The sequence below is a fragment of the Punica granatum genome, chromosome 1, assembly GCF_007655135.1.
Source record: "Punica granatum isolate Tunisia-2019 chromosome 1, ASM765513v2, whole genome shotgun sequence".
NCBI lineage: Eukaryota > Viridiplantae > Streptophyta > Magnoliopsida > Myrtales > Lythraceae > Punica > Punica granatum.
Genome location: NC_045127.1, coordinates 54,123,812 through 54,148,358, shown reverse-complemented (window position 1 = coordinate 54,148,358; position 24,547 = coordinate 54,123,812). Strand labels below are relative to the sequence as shown.

The window sequence follows — 24,547 nt, the reverse complement described above, 5'->3', positions numbered from 1 at the left end:
TGCTCGTGTTTTTCAACGAATATGCAACACTATTTCCTCCATTCTGCAACAAATTACAAGTTTTGTACAACTTAGAGTTCGATTTATTTCACATCTAGAGTCTAAGTTTAGATTCTCTTTAACTGCTAGGAATTTTAAATTTTGATCTTGATGTAAATAGGTTTCTTTAATGGTTCTCTTTGGATAAATGTACCATGTACATTCTCTCTTTGGTTAATAGAATTCATCACTTAAAAAAAAAAATCTACAATATGTTCAAGTGTATATACGATCCGATGTTCCATGTTTATCTAAGCACATATTAGGAAATCCAAGTGTGAACTACTCATGCATTGCCTTGTAATTCAGTCATAATAAAGCCAATTCTACATTATTTGAAAAAGAATAGTTGCCATAAAACGGCTGACCCTTATAAAGGTGCATGCTAGGACCATGAAATGGTCACAGTTTGTTCGATTTTTGTTCGAATCCAGATCGTGGAGTCGCACGAGATAAGAGTATAATTAGGATGCAATTTTTAGAATTGGTCGGGTAGTCGAAGAGATTCCTTGACAGTTGATATGTCATGCGGAAGCAGAAGCTGGAATGGACGGAAGGAGATGGTCCAATCATGAGCCTTATCAACTAGGGAAGCTCCATTTAATTTACCAAAGTGATGAGGATATATGTGATGGGACGAAGAACGACAAAAGAAAAAAGAAGAAAACTTGCATAAATAAATAAATGAAAAAAAATGAATTTTAGCTTCAGCTTCTGAGGAAGAAGTTCCAAAGTAGGTAAAGAGTTGGCACAGGATGACTGAATCCTCACCTACTGTATGAGGTGAAATTCATTAGAATAAATAGCAGTTTACAGAGATCTAAATATATAAACAATTTATATATGACTAAAATACATGAACTATACATGGTAAGCAATAATGACAAATATTCGTGCTAATCTTCTCTATTAGTAGGGATAAGGACAGAGCTAAATGAAGTCATTAACGTGTTTGGTTTTAGGATATAATTTTAGAATAACAATTCTAACTTAACTCTATCCACTACAAAATAAAATAACTCATACAAAGTCAAAGAGTGAGCCCCATTTATACTACTTTTTTCTACAATAAAACAACATAACTCATACAAAGTCAAAAGGTGGGTCCCATTTATACCACTCTTTTTCAAAATCAAAATCTGATTTTAAAATCCTACTATGAAACCAAACGCAACCTAAGGGCCTGTTTGGATTGCAAGTTAAAATTTTTTAATTTTAACTTTAACTTTAACTCAACACACTATGCAATAAAAACACACATTTCTCAAGTCAAAAATTTTAACTTTAACTTTAACTCAACACACTACACAACAAAAATACACATTTTCCAACTCAAATTTATAATCTCATCTCATTTATTACTTTCCACGATCAAAATCAAAGTGTAACTTTACCCTGAATTCAAACAGTAATAAATCCTTTAAAAAATGCTAACAGGTTCCGGTCGTCTTTGTCTGCCAAATCTTCTACTGATCTCTTCCGCTCTGCTCCGTGTCTGAGACCCAACATAGAAATGCTCACTCAAGACTGGACTGGATGACAAGTGTTTGGCGGCTGCCTGCCACGACATCATCATCAGCATCATCATCATCATCATCAGCATCATCATCATCATCCTTCCTCTCTGTATAGCAAAACCTTAGCACTTCAACTTATATATAACAAACAAACAAGTTTGGTTTCTCTGTGTGTGTGAAGAAATTACAAGCGATAAGACACCCTTTGAGATTTCGTTTCATTTTACGGACGAAAGATTGAAATTTTTGGTACACTTTGGTTGCAGGAATGGCAGCAGAGTCCCAAAAGAATGGCCCCATCAATGGCCGCTCTACTGAGAGAAAGGTGACGATGAAACTCAATCCGTTTCCCTTTCCTTTGTTTTATTTTATTTTATTTTTTTAAGACCATGAGATATCCTCAGCCAATCTCTCACGGGTGCTAGTTTGTCCTGGCCATCGAGATTCGAATGCCTGCACCGCGTGCTAGTAAAATCCGCCTGCTTGGAGCACAGTTTACCAACTGTACTACACTACATGATCACGAACTCAATTTGTTGGGTCATATAACTTATATTAAGAATTGAATCATTCATTTTACTGGTTTGTTGGAAAAGTATGGTTTTTGATTTGGAATCTTAAATTATTATTTTTTTTTGGGGGTCATGCAGCAGAGAGTGTTTGTGTTTGTAAAAGGGAGGAGCGAAGGCAACAAGAGCATGAAGGAACTGGTAAGACAGACAGTTCTTCACCCTCCCAAAACTTGTCATGATCCTTGGTCCAACGGCTTAAGGCCGGCCAGTGCTTTGTATCGGAAATGTCACATGGTGGAATCGCCTTGAAGCCTGGAACCTATTCGTTCATACCAAACACAACATGCATGATGTTGTCTGTTGACATAGGATTTTCACGTTACTCGGTCCTGTTCATGTGTCGGTTCTAAGTGGGCTGTGCGTCTCGTACGGATTCATAAATTCGAGTCTATAGGATATGTTGAAATTGTAATGGTGGTCAAAAGTTACGGATGGAGCTAACATATATATAAATGTCGAGAACGATATATATCACCAGTAAGTAGAAAGGACTTGCATGTTTGATATTGCAGCTGGGAGGGAAGGGGGCGAACCTTGCTGAGATGGCGAGTATCGGGCTGTCGGTCCCACCGGGACTCACAATATCGACTGAAGCATGCGAGGAATACGTTTTGGGCGGGAAAGAGCTACCTGACAGCATGTGGGAAGAAGTCCTGAAAGCACTTGAGATTGTGGAAAAGGAAATGGGAGCTTCTCTGGGCGACCCTCGAAAATCTCTCCTCGTCTCTGTTCGGTCCGGTGCAGCTGTAAGAGTACTGTATAGTAAAATTTGATTGATTGATCTTCACAGAAATCAGAAACTTAGAAAATTCAAGCATGCTCTGCTTTTAATGTGTTATCTATTAGATTTCTATGCCTGGGATGATGGACACGGTCCTTAACCTCGGGTTAAATGATGAGGTGGTCAAAGGTTTAGCTTCGAGGAGTGGGGAGCGGTTCGCTTATGATTCATACAGACGGTTCCTGGATATGTTCGGAGATGTTGTAAGTGATATCTAGGCATGCTGCGGTTTACTCTCTGTACTGATATATGTAAAGTTACTGAAGACTTAAACATTGAAAATTGATACGTCCTTCAAGGTGATGGGCATTCCGCACTCTCTGTTTGAAGCGAAACTGCGGAATCTTAAGAATGTGAAAGGGGTGGACCTCGACACTGAGTTGACAGCCTCAGATCTAAAAGAGCTCGTGGAGGAGTACAAGAATGTCTACCTTGAATCGAAGGGCGAAAGGTTCCCTTCAGGTAATGGTTAGGGGGAATGGATCAACAAATTATAGTCACGGGGATTACGCGTATTTATTTTGTACTTGTAATGCCTTTGTCAGATCCAAAAGCACAGTTGAAATCAGCCATCAAAGCGGTTTTTGGTTCATGGGACAGCCCGAGAGCTGTCAAGTACCGGAACATCAATCAAATAACGGGCTTGAAGGGGACTGCCGTGAACATCCAGTGCATGGTGTTTGGTAACATGGGAGACTCCTCCGGTACGGGTGTCCTCTTCACTAGGAACCCGAGCACAGGAGAAAAGAAGCTCTATGGGGAGTTCCTTGTCAACGCTCAGGTACTCACACTTAGCTGCCGTACGCCCAGTCACAATTAATTAGTTCCAGAGACAAGTCTTTTTATGGTCCCAATCCAGGCAAGTAACTTGTACCGTAATTTACTATCTTGGTTTTGATTAGGGGGAGGATGTTGTGGCCGGGATCAGAACACCGCAAGACTTGGATGCGATGAAAATTTGCATGCCCGAGGCTTACAAGGAACTAGTTGAGAACTGTGGGATACTAGAGCGGCATTACAAAGATATGATGGTAATTACGTGGTCCTTACACTCAAATAAACTTAGGTTATATCTTCGGAGGAATGGATTCAAGATTTGATTATCGCGGTTACAATAGGATATAGAGTTCACAGTGCAAGAGAAGAAGTTGTGGATGTTGCAATGCCGAACCGGAAAGAGAACCGGCGCAAGCGCTGTCAAAATCGCTGTGGACATGGTGAAGGAAGGGCTCCTTGATAAGTGCTTGGCAGTCAAGATGGTGGAACCGCGACATCTGACCCAGCTCCTCCACCCGCAGGTAATGCTAAGACGATGTCTTTGGGATAAGGGTTAATCATGTAAAAAGGCAACGATCTCTGCTCGAATACCCAATTTTAGCACGACTTTTTGAAAATTGTATATGAAGGCATGACCTTTCGTTTTAGTCTTAGATCTAGCATGACCTTTATTTGAATTTTTAATTCTAGCACGACTTTTCGAATATAGTACAAAAATGCACAACATTTTATTTTAGTCTCAAATCTCACGCTGTTAACGAATAGTGCTACATTTGAGACTTAAACGAAATGCCGTGCTAGATTTGAGACTAAAACGAAAGGTTATACCTTTCTATTCTATTTTCGAAAGGTCGTGCTAGAATTGAGAATTCAAGCAAAGATTGTGCTAGATAAAGAGACTAAAACAATAGGTTGTCCATTTGTGCTATTTCCGAAAGGTCAGGTTAGAATTGAGAATTCGTGCAAAGGTCGTGCCTTTTTACGTGATTAACCCTTCAGATTATAAGCCTTGGTATCACTAATGGATAGATTGATCTTTATGTTCGTAGTTTGATAGCCCATCAACCTACAAGGACAAGGTGGTGGCCATTGGGCTGCCGGCATCTCCTGGGGCAGCAGTCGGGCAGATCGTTTTCAATGCTGAGGATGCCGAAGAATGGCATGCTGAAGGAAAGAGCGTCATCCTGGTACACTGTCTGTCGAGTTTTAATTCTTATTTTATGCGGAAATGGAATGAAATTCAGATGGAAGTTGTTCATTAGACAAACAAAACCACATAGGTATAAGTTTGTCAGCCGATGAATTCACTTGTCTCTTTTTCAAAGGTACGGACTGAAACAAGCCCTGAGGATGTCGGGGGAATGCATGCGGCTGCTGGAATCCTGACAGCAAGAGGCGGCATGACATCCCATGCAGCTGTGGTCGCTCGTGGTTGGGGAAAGTGTTGTGTCTCAGGATGTTCTGATATTCGAGTCGACGAGACTTCCAAGGTAACAAAATTTTACTCTTAACTCTAATGAGAATGTCATTTTATCCTTCCTTTTTTTTTTTTATCGGGCTACTAGGAATAAAGAGTGTTGATATCTATAGGTGGTTCAGATCGGTGAGAGGGTGATCAAGGAAGGAGAGTGGATTTCCCTCAATGGCTCCACGGGTGAAGTTATACTCGGGAAGCAACCCTTCTCTCCTCCTGCTTTGAGTAGTGATCTTGAGGCTTTCATGTCTTGGACTGACGAAATAGCTCAGATTAAGGTGCTAGAGTCGTAAACAGTGGGAAGCAGTTTTCCTATGAACTTTTCTCATAATCCTAGAAATATCTCTCTGTGCGATGCCACCCGCAGGTTATGGCAAATGTTGATACCCCGGAAGATGCGGCTATGGCAAGGAAAAATGGAGCTCGGGGCATCGGATTATGCAGAACAGAGCATATGGCAAGTTATATTTGTCCTATTGGAGTGCTCTTCGTCATGAGGCTTTGAAAATTTACTGGCGTCATATTCCGTTTCATGGAACAGAAATGATAAAACGGAACTAATAGCATGAGAATGTTTGTACAATTAGAATTGTAAATGAGTTTCCCGATAGATGTCAAATTTTCTCATGATCTCGGGTTTCTACTTTCTAGTTCTTCACTTCAGAAGAGAGGATCAAGACCATGAGAAAGATGATTTTGGCTGTTACTCCTGAGCAGAGGAAGGCAAACCTCAATGCCTTATTACCCTTCCAGAGATCGGACTTTGAGGGAATCTTCCGTGCAATGGACGGTAATTACTAATTAATTATCATTCAAATGCCATCCTAGAATCCTAGTGTTTCATACTTCTTTATGGATAATCTGGCTTATGAACTGCTTTCAGGTCTTCCAGTTACAATCCGACTGCTGGATCCACCGCTTCACGAATTTCTTCCAGAAGGGAACTTAGAAGACATTGTTAGAGAACTCTCGGCAGAAACTAGTCTCAACGAAGAGGAAGTCCTCTCAAAGGTGGAGAAATTATCAGAAGTGAATCCCATGCTCGGTCTTCGAGGATGCAGGTCCAAACTTTTCCACTATATGGTGCCGCTCCGTTCTTATATTTACCAACTTCAATATCAAATTGTGGGAAAATGGATTCTGTGGTTTACTGGACAGGCTTGGGATATCATATCCAGAACTAACTGAGATGCAAGCACGCGCCATATTTGAAGCTGCCTTCTCTGTTAGCAAGGAGGGCATAACAGTAGTTCCTGAGATAATGGTTCCTCTCGTCGGGACTCCTCAGGCATGTCCATGTTTAATCTGTTTACGTTTCATCATTTTGTACTTGGAGGCAGTAACCTCAACAGAAATGAAAATTATGTTTGAATTGCAGGAACTTGGACATCAAGCAACTCTGATACGAGCCGCAGCAAAGAAAGTCTTCTCCGAGATGGGTTCTTTGTTGGATTATAAGGTGGGGACAATGATTGAGGTCCCGAGGGCTGCTTTTGTTGCTGACGAGGTAACTTATTTTGCAACTCTGGCTTGACTTTCATGCTCTGGGAAAAGCTCATTCTGCCAATGGTAGAGACCGGAAACAGATGGACAATAGTTCTGTTTTCCTCCTCCCAAATCTTTCTTCATGATGCATGATTCCCAATTTACAACTTCACAGATAGCAAAGGAAGCGGAGTTCTTCTCGTTTGGGACAAACGATCTGACGCAGATGTCCTTCGGGTACAGCAGAGACGATGTGGGCAAGTTCTTGCCGATTTATCTGTCCCAAGGCATCTTGGAAACTGATCCATTCGAGGTTGATTCCTCACCATAAATAATACATATTTTAGCTAATTGCATTCTGCTTGAAACGGTGGAATGAAAATATTGAAACTTTTCAGGTGCTGGATCGGAAATCAGTGGGGGAACTGATCAAGATTGCAACTGAGAAGGGACGAAAAGCTAACCCAGATCTAAAGGTAAACAAAGCATAAATCTACGTCATGTAACTCGGGTTCAATACAAGAAAAGCGTATTGACCGACCTCAACTTACATATAAGCTTAAGATTAGAAGTAAAGGATGGGTGTGATTTGTTGTGAGCACTGCAGGTAGGAATATGCGGAGAGCATGGAGGGGATCCCTCTTCAGTGGCGTTCTTTACTGAGGTTGGACTTGACTATGTCTCCTGTTCTCCTTTCAGGTAATCAATAAATCAAGCTTTCTTTCATTCATTAGCTTTGATCTGTAATTCAAATTAAACACAGTTTTCTTTTTATTATTTTTTTACCAAGAAATTGTTGGTGGCAGGGTCCCTATTGCAAGACTAGCAGCTGCTCAGGCTGCATTGTAAGAGCAATTGGGCAAGAAATGGAACGAGCCGTCACCTGGGTGTGTAGTATGAATAATAACTTTCAGTTTCCATGAGAATAAGATACGTCTTTATCGTTGTCAAGCAAATGAAATATCTCATCTTCGAAAGAAGAAAAACAATGCATGTGATGAAGAAATAAGCTAATCACATTCCAAACATTTCCCTCTCAATACGGAGTGCCCATTTTGCTTTTATGAGGCCTAGTTGGGGCAATCGTGCCCACGCTGTGGCCTCCGACTGGTGGTTTGTCGGACAATTACGGGTTTGCTGCCGTATGTGGTCTCAGTTTTGTAACTGCATTGTTCTGTATTCATGGTATTATTCTGATCGGTTTGGTAGGCCCGACTGTGTAGGGAGTTCGTACTGCACTTTCTGTATTGATGGTATTGTTCTGGCCAGTTCGGTAGGCCCGACTATATTGGGAATGCGTTCAACTGTGTGAAAACGATATCAAACTTGCTACCCTGGAGGAGTATGGTCCCAGTTGATCTTAAAGACTCGAGTAGGTTTGAGAACTATATATGGGCATTACGAAAGTATATATATCCATTGTGTATATATTATAATCTCTTATTTTTCTCTGTACAAACATCAGTCAGTTTCCAACTCAAACTACCCGACAACCACTACATTGGTATTTGTTATAGTCTAAAAGATAGTACCAAACACCCATACTCTAACAAATATGAGGATGTCATGTTTCATACATAAATATCAATATACGTGTATGTACATACATCTAATTAATATATATATATATATATATATATCATCTTTCATTTTTTTCGATGTGTACTCTGGTATCCGAAAACTCATCGTAATCCGATTAATCCAGTTTGAGCCGGGTCGGCCCATAAGGAGGTAAAATCCTCCTATTCACAAGACTTGAATCCGTGATATTATTTTTCATTTTTTGTCGGTGTGTTTCTGCACCACAGAAAGTCAACACATTATGCTCACAACTATTTGCTTTTTACACATATTTACGGCCTTAATCCGGTTCAGTCAACATATTTTAATTGATTGAAGGACTAGTTTGCCAAATAGTGGAGTTTTTGAAGAATTTAAAAAAGAAAATTTCACTATATGACATATGTAAGATGATCATGGAAGTCCAAGGGAAAGCCTCCTACTCAACCTTCTTCCAAGACTTATCGTATCAGAGTTGCATTAACTCTTTTCAAGTCTGATGAAATTGGAAACTGACTAAACTCCTATAAAAGCTTGACTTTGCGGGGCTCTGGGAATGCCACAAGTTAATAATCCTCTCAACACGGAATCGCTATGTGAAACTGTACCCTTGTACTGAACTTCACCTGTCCCATACATCCTCTCGACGTGGAATTGCTATATGAAACTGAAGTTGACCCGTCCCACGAGCGAAATATCTGATTAAGCAACTTAACTATAAGTGCATTCAAATAATTTCTATATTAATATGAGACGAACGAATTCCTTCGGTATTGATATCGCAGCCTATATTTTGCAGTGGATCCTAAATGAAGGAGTAAGTTCCCATAACTTTCTCCCAAGCCATCATAAATTTCGTCAAGAGAGAACTTCCCAAGGGCTACCATGAAAAGCCACTCACAGCTGTACTATGGAAGCAAACACCTTCAAAATCAGATTCTTCCAATTATTGGACCAAAAGTTTTAATCTTTTCTCCGGTCCCTTTTTTGTCTTGTTGATTTTCTGCCATCGAAACATATTATTGGTGAGTAAGATGGGATAAATTTCATGTCGAAAAAGAAAAAGAAAATTCATTGGTTAATATATGACTTGGATATCACCACTCAATATCTTGAACTTTTGGCTTCGAAAGCAGCTCAAAGTGCGCCTCGTGGCGCTTAAGCTTTAATGGAAATATGATCAAGCGCGCATAAGTCAAATGAAAATTCAGTACATATAAATTATGATTTTGTAGTAGTTGGTGTGTGTCTGAAAAAAGGAGCTCAACCAATATATATTCGGTCCCAATAGTCAACCTTTCACTCCTTTATAAAAAGGAGCTCAACCAATGTATATTTGGTCCCAATAGTCAACCCTTCACTCCTTTTAAAGTCATTGGAAGCAGTTGGGATTTGTTTGTCACACGTCATCACTTTAAGACACCATATATGTATCTTCCTTTGCCCAAACCTTCCTTAACATTTTCCTAAAAATGTTCCAAGATAATCTCCTAAAGGGTCATCAGTACTCATGTTACTTCCTAAGGAAACTCAGGAAGAAGCTCCGACGAGTGTGCTTGAGGCTGAGGTGGCTGATCCGGAAGCGCCCGAGGCTCAGGATCGTTGTGAAGAGACTAAGAAAGTTCAAGCCGAACGGTCACTTCGATGTTAGATTGAGGAATTCCATGCCTGAGAGGCCCATCAGGATTGCAACATTCAATGTCGCCATGTTCTCCCTAGCCCCAGCCATCCCAATTGGTAATGATAACAAATCTGGTTTTCTTGATCATGAGGCGGAGGGGGAGGAGGAGGCGGGCAGCTACCGGCTCAAGAGTATACTGAAGCAGTCTCCGCTGAATCCCGGGGCAGAGAACGGGATCAGGAGGCCAGAAAGGTCCAAGATGAAGGTCTCAATAAATCTTCCAGATAATGAGATTTCACTAGCAAACAGAAAGTTCCTAGGATTCGTTGAAAGTGAGCAGAAAGGGTCACCGATCTTGTTCATTAGGAATGGTGACAACAACAACAACAGGACCAAAGTCCCGGTGAGGTCCCCGATATGTTTCCCTTACACTATGATGAACAACTTCATGAAGTATACAAATGATGAAGACGAGGATGAGAATGATTTACTGATGATGGGGTCTAGTCGAAGGAAGAGCATATTTGAAGTGCTGAGGGAGGTGAATGCAGATATACTGGGCCTGCAGGATGTTAAGGCAGAGGAGGAGAAGGGGATGAGGCCGCTGTCGGACCTTGCACGGGCCCTCGGGATGCACTATGTGTTTGCAGAGAGCTGGGCACCGGAGTACGGGAATGCCATCCTCTCCAGGTGGCCCATCAAGAGGTGGCGGGCCCAGAAGATCGCTGATGATGATGATTTCCGGTAAAAAGCTCGTCTGTTGTCTCCTATTATATCTCGAATTCGATATCGGGCATATGAGAGAACATGGAAGTATTGTATGGTTTGGGACCTGCAATCGACTTTAAACTTCTCATGTGATATGTTGGATGTTTCAGGAACGTGCTGAAGGCAACAATAGAGGTGCCGTGGGCAGGGGAGCTTAACTTCAGCTGCACCCAGCTCGACCATCTAGATGAGTACTGGAGGATGAGGCAGGTTCGGGCGATTGTACAATCCTATGATCCTCCTCATATCTTAGCAGGTGGTCTTAACTCTCTAGATGAGTCGGATTACTCGGTGGAGAGATGGATGGACATTGTTCGGGTAACGTTGTCAAATCACATATAAGTAAAAATATTTCATAATACAGCTGCTCTGTTCTGCCTTTCATCCATTTATGTTTTACAGTACTACGAAGACATAGGGAAGCCCACACCAAAAGCTGAGGTGATGAAATTCATGAACTTGAAGCAGTACATTGATGCAAAGCACTTTGCAGGAGACTGTGAGCCAGTGGTCATCATTGCGAAAGGCCAAAGTAAGTTTAATCCACCTTGATCTCTCTATCTCCGTATGTTACTTTCGAGTTCTAATTGAACTGGGTCAGTTTTCTGAACGTTGTTCGAGCTCATTCCATTCCAATTTGTCCGTTCTGTTTTTGTGGTGTCCAGCTTTTGACATTTTTAAGGATGAGCATGAGTTCATTTAGTATCAGCTTCCAAGTCCAAATGAAAACAACCGATATTTAAGACCAAAGCTAAACATTTCCCACCTGAGTTTTATAAATTTGGTTCCCTTTCCATTTTAACTAAAGCAGCCGGGTGAACTTTTCCATGTGCAGATGTTCAGGGGACCTGCAAGTACGGGACACGAGTTGACTATATACAGGCATCGCCCTATTCGCCATTCATGTTCGTGCCAAACTCGTACTCTGTGGTTTCTTCGAAGGGCACTTCGGATCACCACATTGTGAAGGCCGATGTCGTGAGAGTACATGTTAGCAAGAAAGAAGGCAACAGTAACAGTAGAAATTTGAAGCAATTAAGGCAGAAGGTTGTGAGGATTGGCAGCTCTCGTTGCTCCTATAGAGGTTCATGGCATTTCGACAGTTAAAATGAGAGTGATTAAAAATATATATATCTTCTCATATTTATGTAAATCTATATCCATTTGTAATTTTCTATTAATTTAACACAAAATGCTATTGGTTTTCTCTAATGATGAAGAATAAGAGGAAGGAAAACTCCAACTCGTTTCTCCATCATATGGTACTCTGTTTATCAAGGACATTGGATATAGAGAGCATGTTGGATAAATTTTTAAAATTAAAATGGGGCTAATTCGGACTCGAACCCATATGCAACCCAAAAACTTAAGTCAATGGATTACTGGGCCTTCCTCTTTTATAAACTTCCCCATTTTTTTTCTTTTCAACCGATATGGGACATTGTGTCCTCTCATATCACCACTTTTTTTCCAATATCCCGCCATCACGTGGTATCGTATCGTCTTACACGAGCCACGTGACCTTAATCAATCGACGAGACCACACGACTTAATCACACCCGCCCTCACTTCGATGTCCTGATATCGGACACAACAGGTGCCTGCTCGAGGCGCACGTTACGCTTACACTCGAGCCTACGGGTCACACGGACCCGCGCATACATGCGCGTTATGCGCACCTCACGGCACGAAGCCGCCCTACACACCCAGGACTATAACCATGGGCTCTGATACCAGTTGGATAAATTTTTAAATAAAAATAGGCCTAATTTGGACTCGAGCCCATATGCAACCAAAAAGCTTAAGCCAATGGATTACTGGGCTTTCGTCTTTTATAAACTTCCCCATTTTTTTCTTTTCAACCGATGTGGGACATTGTGTCATCTCACATCACCACTTTTTCTTCAACATCCCGCCCTCATGTGGTATCGTGTCGTCTTACACGAGCCACGCGACCTTAATCAATCGACGAGACCACACGACTTAATCACACCCGCCCTCACTTCGATGTCCCGACATCGGACACAACGGGTGCCTACTCGAGGCGCACGTTACGCTTACACTCGAGCTTACGGGTCACACGGACCCGCGCATACATGCGCGTTATGCGCACCTCACGGCACGAAGCCGCCCTACACACCCAGGATTATAACCATGGGCTCTGATACCAGTTGGATAAATTTTTAAAACTAAAATGGGCCTAATTCGGACTCGAGCCCATATGCAACCTAAAAGCTTAAGCCAATGGATTACTAGGCCTTCGTCTTTTATAAACTTCCCAATTCTTTTTCTTTTCAACCGATGTGGGACATTATGTCCTCTCACATCACCACTTTTTCTCCAACAGAGCACTTCCGGTTTTCTGTGGTCCTAAACTCAGGTTTCTTTTTTCTTTCCTTTTCTTTTCCGTAGTCCACCGTAGTCGTTTATATGTTAGTGAACACATGAGCAAGAGGGTGTAGCGCAGCCCTCGCCTAGTAACAAGAGGTTCTAAATTGATTCTCATAGTGGGATTACCTGAAATTAGTGTAACACATATTGGATATATTAGATCATATAGAGGAAATGGAGCTCCTTCGAAGTGCTTACGATGAGGACCTGAGGAGGAGGTATCAGAGACTCGACGGTCCGACTAATACCCGGAAGAGGCTGAAGATAGCGAGGTTCGGAGGCAGAGGGCCTGGGATGGCCCCACCAAGGCTGAGGCTTGAGCTCGTTTCGCCTGTTAGCCTGCTGGGCGAAGCTCCCCAAAGTGGACGTGTGCATGATGATTTGACTAGCGCTAAGCATCCGATCGAAGGGTCTCAGGGTCTTTAGAGGAAAGAGTGGGAGAAAGTGTGAACTGATTTGTGTGGTCTCCACGGGCAAGGAGGTAGAGGGGAGGTTGGTCATGGAATGTTATACAAGAATATGATGACTGCGGGAGAATTTGCCTTGTCCCGAGCAAAATTTATTTATTAATATTTTTCTGGGGTTCATCACAGGATATATGATATATTCATCAATCACACATTTTGTTTCAGAACTAATTTAGGTTTATTCCATAACTTCTCTAGAATAAAGTTTACATTTTTTAGCACAGCACACATCTTCCATATCTCCATAATATCGAGATAAAATCCTTCCCATCACTACGACTTCAATAGATGTATTGGAAACAGATTGCTTTCGACTTCAATCGGTGCCTGCGGAAGTTCTTCTGGCAATTCACTGTACTGGCTCACAAGATGTCATGGCTCTTCTTCGAACATCTTGAGGAGCTCATCAAAGCTTGCTGTTGTGTTCTCAATAGGGATGCGGAACTCTGCTCCCTTCGGCTTTGGAGACGGATTGCTTTTCACTGGTAGCCATGTTGCATGAGCGAAGGCTCCATTAGCTTCGGAAAGTAGTCTGTTAATTTGCTGCAAAGTCCTGATAAATATAATCCGCAGATTCCTGAATTCTCAATGGATTAACTTAGAAGAAGTTACTGAGTTGGATTTACTGTGCTCCAAAACCGAAACTCTCCCCTCCATTTTTCTTGACTCATTGAGAGGATTTATGCATTCAAAAAGAGCCTATGTGGACTGACCTTAAGGATCAATCGTAGCTAGATTGGCCCAACTGTGTTATGTGGATCTCATTCTCCACTGAAAATGTAGGCAAACATGACTGAATGATGAACCCAATAGTAGTTAAGTCAATGAGGATCCGAATTACCTCGAATGAAATTTTGAGCCGGTCCCAAGGAACGTCACAAGGGATCGACCACGTACCGAGCCACCGACACCAGCAAAAATGAATAAAGCTCCGGCAATATTTCCTTCCTACGAAATTGAGCAAAAGCAAAATACGTCGCAGAACAAGAACTGTTCTTTATAGGAGCACTCTAATTATATATACTCAAAAGACTCTCTCGGGCATTCTTTAATTGTATACAATCGACAAATGTGTACATCATGTACATGTAGAATAATGACATGAGTCACATGAGATTAAATCTCTTGCAACGGTCAATTTAAATGTCAATCAAACCCTGCATTCATATCCACAAGAGATAGTCGGGTTTCGAACCAGGCTCGAGTTCCTAATGGGCAGACCAAATGTTCTTTAGGAATAAACACGGTCACTATTAACAGTAATTGATGAAACCTATTTTAATTTCCTTTTGTTTTTCTCTGTATAATTCTTTTAGGAACAACATATGCCATATGGTTTTCAGAATTATTATTTTGTCCATGATTACTGATAACGATATAGGAATTCGAAGATTCTCCCATCATCTGTTGTGTTGCTATTTAGACTAACACTTGCTTCCTTGGCATACTCACATTTTACTATGTGTGGGTTGCATCAACTTATTGCTCTCTGTAAAAATTCACCTTTTAAGAAGACACCCAACTGAAGTTTATCTCTTTCAAGATATATGATTAAGTCATTTATCAACGACATTTTGTTTGAGTTATCCATATTTCATAACTTATCTCTAGAACGTAATTCATTCCCTTGCAGCTCAACACACAAGTTCCCTTTACAACTGATATTTGTCAGTTATTATTTGCTTGTCTATGAGATGGCCTCCTAGCTATATTCTAATCTGTATATTCTGCAGGCGTAGCCGCAATTTTTATATATTTCGTTTTGGTGAATAATATTGTTTATGTATGTATATATGGAACCGATAATTCTTCTCGAGACAAAATAATATTGTTGACAAAAAGAATATAATTTACTATCAAGCAAACACACACCAAAAAAATCGCATATACTAATTAAGCAACATTCTTTAAGCTGATACACAATTTACTATCCGATTATAAATTAAATATGTGTAAAAGAAATCCTAGTTGGATGACAAATTCCATTTGATTCCACGCCGCCCATGCATATTTAATGAATTATGCTGAAGATGGTGTGTTTCCGGAGGAAGTCTAGCTCGAAACGGAACTTGAACTGGTGCTGCTGGCTGACCCAACCCCATTGCGACTGCTGGGAAATAGCACGAAGACTGTGCTCGAGATTGAGCCAATCACAGTGAGCAAGACCATGATGATGGTCTTGTCCGTCGACAAGAATGATGGGTAGAAGCAATTGACAGTGTTCGTGTCGAGAAGCGAGAGGACTGCGAAAATGATAACAGTCATGAAAGCATGGACAAAGTCTGCGAAGCGGAGCCGGTACGAGGACAGGCCCGTACTTGAGGATGATGATGAGGAGGAGGAGGAGCTGGACCACAAGCCTGAGAAGGTCACGATCGCATAATGGGTGGAACCATCGGAGCTCTTGTAACTGTCGGTGAAGGAAGATATGAAGCAGGAGATCCCGCATACAGCAATGAGGATAGCAGTCATGGCCTTGTTGCCGGCGCTGCAACTCCCATTGTTGGTCGTGATGGGGCTGAGAAACTGGAAGAGGAAGACCGTCCCCGCAGGGAGGAGCTTCACAAGGTTTCCAAGGGCAGAGAAGACGGTTGAACTCGAAGAGCTACTCGAGGTCGAGGATGAGGACGTTGTGGTGGTGGCGGTGGCAGAAGAAGTTGTAGCGGTAGTACTACTGCTAGTTGTGGATTTCGTAATGCTTGCAGCCACTTTTTTCACAACCGAAGAGACCGAACTAAAAAGAGCGAGGGCAGCACCGACTTTGGCAGCCATTTCGTCAAAATTTACAAAAATCTTTGGGTGCGCTTGTGATTTCTAAGTGAAATGGTAGCGTTAAAACTATTAAAATTGAATCGAAGAAAGAATGAATTGAAAGTTGCACTGCTTTAGCAATTGACTTGCTAGCCAGGGTTAGTATACGATGAGTTGGATATGGAAACCCTAATGAGGATGCATGGGGCATATATAGATAATGGCCTCCTCTTCTTTGAAGATGTGGAGGAAATCTTTCAAAGGTTTGACGCCTCCATTCGGGCATTTTACAATATTCTGTCTTTGAAGAGACCATTTCGTTTTCCATTCCCTATCGCAATTACCCAATCATTAATTTTTTATGCCGCTATAATTAAGTTGTTGTACTCATACTTATGCTAATTATTATACACACCAAATACCCTTAACTGTGGAGGTTCCAAACATGTTCAGAACATGAATAGTGATCCTAGTTAGCATATTATGATTTAAAGTCAGTGACATAACTAAGAGACGAGTCTCTCCTTCGACGCTTTCTGAAATTCAATTAATTTTATACAGTTGTCGTATTTAAGTGATATAAATTGGAATTGCTTGGAAGAGCCGGACATATGTTATCAAACAAAACTAACATGGATTGGTTCAAGTGACTTGGTGTTTGTTTTCATTAAATAAGGTTTTCAATTTGAGTACTGTAAATGAAGAAAATCAATGATCATGAGAGCTTTTACCCCATAGTAGTTTGATTTAACTCAAATTGAATTATTTGAGACCTATTAAGTTTCAGGATAATAAGGTGTGCACCAAAAATATATACAAAAAGGAAGACCATCTTAGGTAAGCATAAACGAAACAGTTTTTGTTTTTTTTAAGAAATCGTATTTTAGTGAACATCTATATACATGTAATTAAGCCCTCAATGAAGTAATGTATATTATCTCCATGTTCGGGTCTTTCCTTGCCAAAAGGATAAAAGACAACACTGCGAGAAAATTCAATACCCAACTTTCTCGGAAAACGACTTAATATATTTATATCTACATATATATAATATATAGTTCTGTCAAAATTTGTTCCAATGAAGTATATCTAAGTAATATCGACAATCCACTTATCGACATTTCATAAGATTTTCAAAACATTATGTATTGGATGATAGATGCTTCATGAAATTAATATTTTGCATATAATCGACATTACTTCAATATCAAAAAATGTTATATATGTGTATACACATATTATATTATATAATATGTAGATATGATATATATATAGTTCTGTCAAAATTTGTTCCAATGAAGTATATCTAGGTGATATAGGCATTCCAGTTATCGATTTTTCATGAGATTTTCAAAACATTATGAATTGGATGATATATTGCTTAGTGAAATTAATATTTTGCATATAATCGGCATTACTTAAACATCAAAAATAGAGGAAACTATCACTTTTTTTTTTCTGCGCGAGGAAACGATCACTTATAGATATACATATATATATATATATACACACCTTTTTCTAATTTTGGTGATTGAGCTGATTTTAGTTTTTAAGGGAAGTGAACTCTTTATTCCAACTAATATTCCCATACATATGCTGTCTTCTTTGAATTGAAAGCCAACTATCCTTCCAGCTTTCTCATCCACAGGCTGTATACATATGAGCTAAGCTCGACGTCTGATGATGGCACTTTAAACGTTTTTCTCAACTTTGTTAATTCTCGCGGACAGACCCTCCAAAATTGAAAGCAATGCGCGTTTCAATATTGGTAAAGGTTTATGCGTCATAGAGTAATATACGGTGGACCTCGTCATAAATTAACTGATACATCTATGCCTTTATTTTTTCACTGACCAAATTATTGAAAAGCCTCTTTCCTTCGAATATGAGTTAGACTATGGGCTCTCATCATTTGAAGCTAACTAGCTAGATTTAACTTAGATAAGTTAAGATTTTCAATGTGTACCATAATATTCAGAAATTTAATGGGCCATAACTAATCCAGTTCCAATCGAGCCGGCTCTTTAAGGAGTAAAACTCTCCCAATTAAGAATTTTTTCCATTCACAAGACTCGAACCCGAAACTTTTGTTTAAGAGGAACAAACGCTAAAATGCTTGAATTCTGCAACTGTTGTTGGTGATAAGTTAAGCTTTTCTCCATGTGTACCCTTATTGCCAGAGGTCCAGTGGACTCTGTCTAATTTGATTCGAAGGCCCGATAGATACATTTGGACCATTTGCTTTCCGTCGTTGTCGGACTTGCACAAGACAGAATTGGGTGCATGAAGATATTTGGGCGCATCCGCTAATTTTGCAATAACTGTTAAAATTGCGCCCAGGGTTCTTGGTCCTCGGAGAAATGAAAGCATCTTTTACACAGCAAATTGGAAACACGATATCGATTTTGTTGCATAATTACGTTGTGATCAGGTGGTCCTTACAGGTCTCGTCCTCAGCAATAAGTCCATAAGAGTAAGGCAATGGATTATCAAGAGGACTCACACGCTTCTTCTAGTGCGGCAGACATTTCACGTGAAGATAACATGTGAGCTATATTCAAGCTGTGACGATGCTCTCGGGGATATTTTGCGTATTAAAGACCGACAGAAAACAGTAATAACTTGTAATTGCCATTGCCGCACGGAGACTTCCAATCGATGCTCTACCAGTACAATGTTCAGTGATGATTTTTAACACACTTATGGAATTTCTTTTAATTAGTTAAGAAATACTCCTATAGAAAATAGATAGAAATCTCAACTTCAGCCGTTGCTGAGCTTCGGGGAATCAATGCAGTGCTCAAGCTGGCTTGGATACTCGGTTTCAGGTATATTATAGCAGAAGTGGACTCGGAGTTAGTTCGGAGGTTGGTAGAACTCGTGGATTGTTCACCCCGCATTATTCTTCGCTGGTTTTATTTGTTCGTGTGCTTCTTCAGGTGGACTGGACAGTCCATGTTCTTCATACGTATAAGCCATGTTTGACCGTCGGAATATGGATTTGGATTAGGATCCTTATCCCGCATTTGGTGTCAATCCTATGATCCTCCTCATATCTGAGCAGGTGGTCTTAACTCTCTAGATGAGTCGGATTACTCGGTGGAGAGATGGATGGACATTGTTCGGGTAACGTTGTCAAATCACATATACGTAAAAATATTTCATAATACAGCTGCTCTGTTCTGTCTTTCATTCATTTATGTTTTACAGTACTACGAAGACATAGGGAAGCCCACGCCAAAACCGGAGGTGGTGAAATTCATGAACTTGAAGCAGTACATTGATGCAAAGCACTTTGCAGGAGACTGTGAGCCTGTGGTCATCATTGCGAAAGGCCAAAGTAAGTTTAATGCACCTTGATCTCTCTATCTCCGTATGTTACTTTCGAGTTCTAATCGAACTGGGTCAGTTTTCTGAATGTTGTTCGAGCTCATTCCATTCCAATTTGCCCATTCCGTTTTTGTGGTGTCCAGCTTTTGACATTTTTAAGGATAAGCATGAGTTCATTTAGTATCAGCTTCCAAGTCCAAATGAAAACAACCGATATTTAAAAGACCAAAGCTAAATATTTCCCACCTGAGTTTTATAAATTTGTTTCCCTTTCCATTTTAACTAAAGCAGCCGGGTGAACTTTTCCATGTGCAGATGTTCAGGGGACCTGCAAGTACGGGACACGAGTTGACTATATACAGGCATCGCCCTATTCGCCATTCATGTTCGTGCCAAACTCGTACTCTGTGGTTTCTTCGAAGGGCACTTCGGATCACTGCATTGTGAAGGCCGATGTCGTTAGAGTACAAGTTAGCAAGAAAGAAGGCAACAGTAACAGTACAAGTTTGAAGCAATTGAGGCAGAAGGTTGTGAGGATTGGCAGCTCTCGTTGCTCCTATAGAGGTTCATGGCATTTCGACAGTTAAAAAGAGAGTGATTAAAAATATATATATCTTCTCATATTTATGTAAATCTATATCCATTTGTAATTTCTATTAATTTAACACAAAATGCTATTGGTTTTCTCTAATGATGAAGAATAAGAGGAAGGAAACCTCCAACTCGTTCCTCCATCATATGGTAATCTGTTTATCAAGGACATTGGATATAGAGAGCACTTCCGGTTTTTTATGGTCCTAAACTCAGGTTTCTTTTTTCTTTCCTTTTCTTTTCCTTAGTCCACCGTAGTCGTTTCTATGTTAGTGAACACATGAGCAAGAGGGCGTAGCGCAGCCCTCGCCTAGTAACAAGAGGTTCCAAATTGATTCTTATAGTGGGATTACCTGAAATTAGTGTAACACATATTGGATATATTAGATCATATAGAGGAAATGGAGCTCCTTCGAAGTGCTTACAATGAGGACTTGAGGAGGAGGTATCAGAGACTCGATGGTCCGACTAATACCCGGAAGAGGATGAAGATAGCGAGGTTCGGAGGCAGAGGGCCCGGGATGGCCCCACCAAGGCTGAGGCTTGAGCTCGTTTCGCCTGTTAGCCTGCTGGGTTAAGCTCCACGAAGTGGACGTGTGCATGATGATTTGACTAGCGTCAAGCATCCGATCGAAGGGTCTTAGGGTCTTTAGAGGAAAGAGTGGGAGAAAGTATGAACTTATTTGTGTGGTCTCCACGGGCGAGGAGGTAGAGGGGAGGTTGGTCATGGAATGTTATACAAGAAAATGATGACTGCGAGAGAATTTGCCTTGTCCCGTGGCAAAATTTATTTATTAATATTTTTCTGGAGTTCACATTTTTTGGCACAGCACACATCTTCCATATCTCCATAAAATCGAGATAAAATCCTTCCCATCACTACGACTTCAATAGATGTATTGGAAACAAATTGCTTTCGACTTCAATCGGTGCCTGCGGAAGTTCTTCTGGCAATTCACTGTACTGGTTCACAAGATGTCATGGCTCTTCTTCGAACATCTTGAGGAGCTCATCAAAGCTTGCTGTGTTCTCAATAGGGATGCGGAACTCTGCTCCCTTCGGCTTTGGAGACAGATTGCTTTTCACTGGTAGCCATGTTGCATGAGCGAAGGCTCCATTAGCTTCAGAAAGCAGTTTGTTAATTTGCTGCAAAGTCCTGATAAATATAATCCGCAGATTCCTGAATTCTCAAAGGATTAACTTAGAAGAAGTTACTGAGTTGGATTTGCTGTGCTCCAAAACCGAAACTCTCCCCTCCATTTTTCTTGACTCATTGAGAGGATTTATGCATTAAAAAAGAGCCTATGTGGACTGACTTTAAGGATCAATCGTAGCTAGATTGGCCCAACTGTGTTATGTGGATCTCATTCTCCACTGAAAATGTAGGCAAACATGACTGAATGATGAACCCAATAGTAGTTAAGTCAATAAGGATCCGAATTACCTCGAATGAAATTTTGAGCCGGTCCCAAGGAACGTCACGAGGGATCGACCATGTACCGAGCCACCGTCACCAGCGAAAATGAATAAAGCTCCGGCAATATTTCCTTCCTACGAAATTGAGCAAAAGCAAAATACGTCGCAGAACAAGAACTGTTCTTTATAGGAGCACTCTAATTATATTCACTCAAAAGACTCTCTCGGGCATTCTTTAATTATATACAATCGACAAATGTGTACATCATGTACACGTAGATACGCAGCTCATATATCTATGCTGCCCCACCCAATTTTCATTAATCCCCGATGAATGGCCATAGAATAATGACATGAGTCACATGAGATTAAATCTCTTGTAACGGTCAATTTAAATGTCGGTCAAACCCCGCATTCATATCCACAAGAGATAGTCGGGTTTCGAACCCGGCTCGAGTTCCTAATGGGCAGACCAAATGTTCTTTTGGATTAAACACGGTCACTATTAACAGTAATTGATGAAACCTATTTTAATTTCCTTTTGTTTTTCTCTGCATAATTCTTTTAGGAACAACATATGCCATATGGTTTTCTGAATTATTATTTTGTCCATGATTACTGATAACGATATAGGAATTCGAAGATTCTCCCATCATCTGTTGTGTTGCTATTTAGACGTACACTTGCTTCCTTGGCATACTCACATTTTAGGTTGCGTTTGGTTTCATAGTAGAATTTTAAAATTAAATTTTGATTTTGATTTTGAGTAGTATAAATGGGGTCCACCTTTGACTTTGTATGTGTTATGATGTTTTGTTGTGAAAAAAAGTGGTATAAATGGGGTCCACTCTTTGACTTTGCATGAGTTATTTTGTTTTGTACTGGGTAGAGTTAAAGTTAAAATTGTGATTCTAAAATACCATCTTGAAACCAAACAGGCCCTTACTATGTGTGGGTTGCATCACCTTATTGCTCTCTGCAAAAATTCACCTTTTAAGGAGACACCTAACTGAAGTTTATCTCTTTCAAGATATATGATTAAGTCATTTATCAACGACATTTTGTTTGAGTTATCCATATTTCATAACTTATCTCTAGAACGTAATTCATTCCCTTGCAGCGCGACCCACAAGTTCCCTTTACAACCGATATTTGTCAGTTATTATTTGCTTGTCTATGAGATGGCCTCCTAGCTATATTCTAATCTGCATATTCTGCACACGCAGCCGCAATTTGTTATATATTTCGTTTTGGTGAATAATTCTTCTCGAGACGAAATAATATTGTTGACCAAAAGAAACACAGTACATCGCTAAAACCTCCATGATCAAACTTCGACACACATTTATCCCACGAGCAAATTGCTGCTTGAAACCACTGAAACTACAAACATACAAAAACCAAAAAACTCGCATATACTAATTAAGTAACATTTTCTTAAGCTGATACACAATTTACTATCCGATTTTAAATTAAATGTGTAAAAGAAATCCTAGTTGGATGACGAATTCCATTTGATTCCACACCGCCCATGCATATTTAATGAATTATGCTGAAGATGATGTGTTTCCGGAGGAAGTCTCGCTCGAAACGGAACTTGAACTGGTGCTGCTGGCTGACCCAACCCCATTGCGACTGCTGGGAAATAGCACGAAGACTGTGCTCGAGATTGAGCCAATCACAGTGGGCAAGACCAGGATGATGGTCTTCTCCGTCGACAAGAACGATGGGTAGAAGCAATTGACAGTGTTCGTGTCGAGAAGCGAGAGGACTGCGAAAATTATAACAGTCATGAAAGCATGGACAAAGTCTGCGAAGTGGAGCCGGTATGAGGACAGGCTCGTACTTGAAGATGATGATGATGAGGAGGAGGAGGAGGAGCTGGGCCACAAGCCTGAGAAGGTCACGATCGCATAATGGGTGGAACCATCGGAGCTCTTGTAACTGTCGGTGAAGGAAGATATGAAGCAGGAGATCCCGCATACAGCAATGAGGATGGCAGTCATGGCCTTGTTACCGGCGCTGCAACTCCCATTGTTGGTCGTGATGGGGCTGAGAAACTGGAAGAGGAAGACCGTCCCCGCAGGGAGGAGCTTCACGAGGTTTCCAAGGGCAGAGAAGACGGTTGAACTCGAAGAGCTACTCGAGGTCGAGGATGAGGACGTTGTGGTGGCGGCGGTGGTGGAAGAAGTTGTAGCGGTAGTACTACTGCTAGTTGTGGATTTCGTAATGCTTGCAGCCACTTTTTTCACAACCGAAGAGACCGAACTAAAAAGAGCGAGGGAAGCACCGACTTTGGCAGCCATTTCGTCAAAATTTACAAAAATCTTTGGGTGCGCTTGTGATTTCTAAGTGAAATGGTAGCGCTAAATCTATTAAAATTGAATCGAAGAAAGAATGAATTGAAAGTTGCACTGCTTTAGCAATTGGCTTGCTAGCCAAGGTAAGTATACGATGAGTTGGGTATGGAAACCCTAATGAGTATGCACGGGGTATATATAGATAACGGTCTCCTCTCCTTTGAAGATGTGGGGGGAATCTTTCAAAGGTTTGACGCCTCCATTCGGGCATTTTCTTGGAAATTGGTTAGACCTATATACATAGGTTCTTTGCTTGTTCCTTTCTTTAGACTAGCCTTGAATGTAATTTGCCAAACATCTTTGAAAGTCAATCTGTCTTTAACATACACATGTTGTTCGAGATAATATAAATGTAACAATAAGCTAACAGTGTTAACCACGTGATGATTTTACAATATTCTGTCTTTGAAGAGACCATTTCGTTTTCCATTCTCTATCGCAATTATCCCATCATTAATTTTTTATGCCGCTATAATTAAGATGTTTTACTCATACTTATGCTAATTATTATACACACCAAATACCCTTAACTGTGGAGGTTCCAAACATGTTCAGAACATGGACAGTGATCCAAGTTAGCATCATATAATTTGAACTCAGTGACTTAACTAACAGACCAGTCTCTCCTTTGACGCTTTCTGAACCTC

General features: G+C 40.6%; 4 protein-coding genes across 7 annotated transcripts; 2 read left to right on the top strand and 2 right to left on the bottom strand.

Annotated features, from left to right (window-relative positions):
• The first annotated feature begins 1,693 nt into the window (after nucleotides 1-1,693).
• LOC116200530 (pyruvate, phosphate dikinase, chloroplastic-like) lies at nucleotides 1,694-7,844 on the top strand. 3 transcript variants are annotated; one of them, XM_031531454.1, is made up of 20 exons: nucleotides 1,694-1,881; nucleotides 2,210-2,266; nucleotides 2,641-2,874; nucleotides 2,975-3,112; nucleotides 3,209-3,371; nucleotides 3,455-3,690; nucleotides 3,812-3,940; nucleotides 4,028-4,207; nucleotides 4,736-4,873; nucleotides 5,012-5,176; nucleotides 5,277-5,438; nucleotides 5,528-5,617; nucleotides 5,812-5,950; nucleotides 6,044-6,221; nucleotides 6,319-6,448; nucleotides 6,539-6,667; nucleotides 6,821-6,958; nucleotides 7,044-7,121; nucleotides 7,253-7,344; nucleotides 7,452-7,844. In XM_031531454.1, the coding sequence occupies exons 1-20, from the start codon at nucleotides 1,825-1,827 to the stop codon at nucleotides 7,492-7,494; spliced, it is 2,676 nt and encodes an 891-aa protein (XP_031387314.1). In that variant the 5' UTR covers nucleotides 1,694-1,824; the 3' UTR covers nucleotides 7,495-7,844. The 3 variants fall into 3 exon arrangements, with proteins under 3 accessions (XP_031387314.1, XP_031387255.1, XP_031387383.1); XM_031531395.1 differs by having other exon boundaries at nucleotides 2,207-2,266; XM_031531523.1 differs by lacking the exon at nucleotides 2,210-2,266.
• A 1,792-nt stretch (nucleotides 7,845-9,636) lies between these two features.
• On the top strand, nucleotides 9,637-20,335 carry LOC116190569. Of its 2 annotated transcripts, XM_031520172.1 has the most exons (5): nucleotides 9,656-10,570; nucleotides 10,705-10,850; nucleotides 19,268-19,329; nucleotides 19,414-19,543; nucleotides 19,849-20,335. In XM_031520172.1, exons 1-5 carry the CDS (start codon nucleotides 9,678-9,680, stop codon nucleotides 20,118-20,120), a joined length of 1,503 nt encoding a protein of 500 aa, XP_031376032.1. In that variant the 5' UTR covers nucleotides 9,656-9,677; the 3' UTR covers nucleotides 20,121-20,335. The 2 variants fall into 2 exon arrangements, with proteins under 2 accessions (XP_031376037.1, XP_031376032.1); XM_031520177.1 differs by lacking the exons at nucleotides 19,268-19,329; nucleotides 19,414-19,543; nucleotides 19,849-20,335 and adding exons at nucleotides 10,997-11,126; nucleotides 11,430-11,849 and having other exon boundaries at nucleotides 9,637-10,570; nucleotides 10,705-10,912.
• LOC116190830 (protein DMP2-like) lies at nucleotides 15,297-16,431 on the bottom strand. Its single transcript, XM_031520189.1, has one exon. The coding sequence runs from the start codon at nucleotides 16,222-16,224 to the stop codon at nucleotides 15,505-15,507; it is 720 nt and encodes a 239-aa protein (XP_031376049.1). The 5' UTR covers nucleotides 16,225-16,431; the 3' UTR covers nucleotides 15,297-15,504.
• A 2,752-nt stretch (nucleotides 20,336-23,087) lies between the features above and the next one.
• Nucleotides 23,088-23,846, bottom strand: LOC116207793 (protein DMP2-like). Its single transcript, XM_031540891.1, has one exon. The coding sequence runs from the start codon at nucleotides 23,844-23,846 to the stop codon at nucleotides 23,088-23,090; it is 759 nt and encodes a 252-aa protein (XP_031396751.1).
• Between the last annotated feature and the right edge of the window lie 701 nt (nucleotides 23,847-24,547).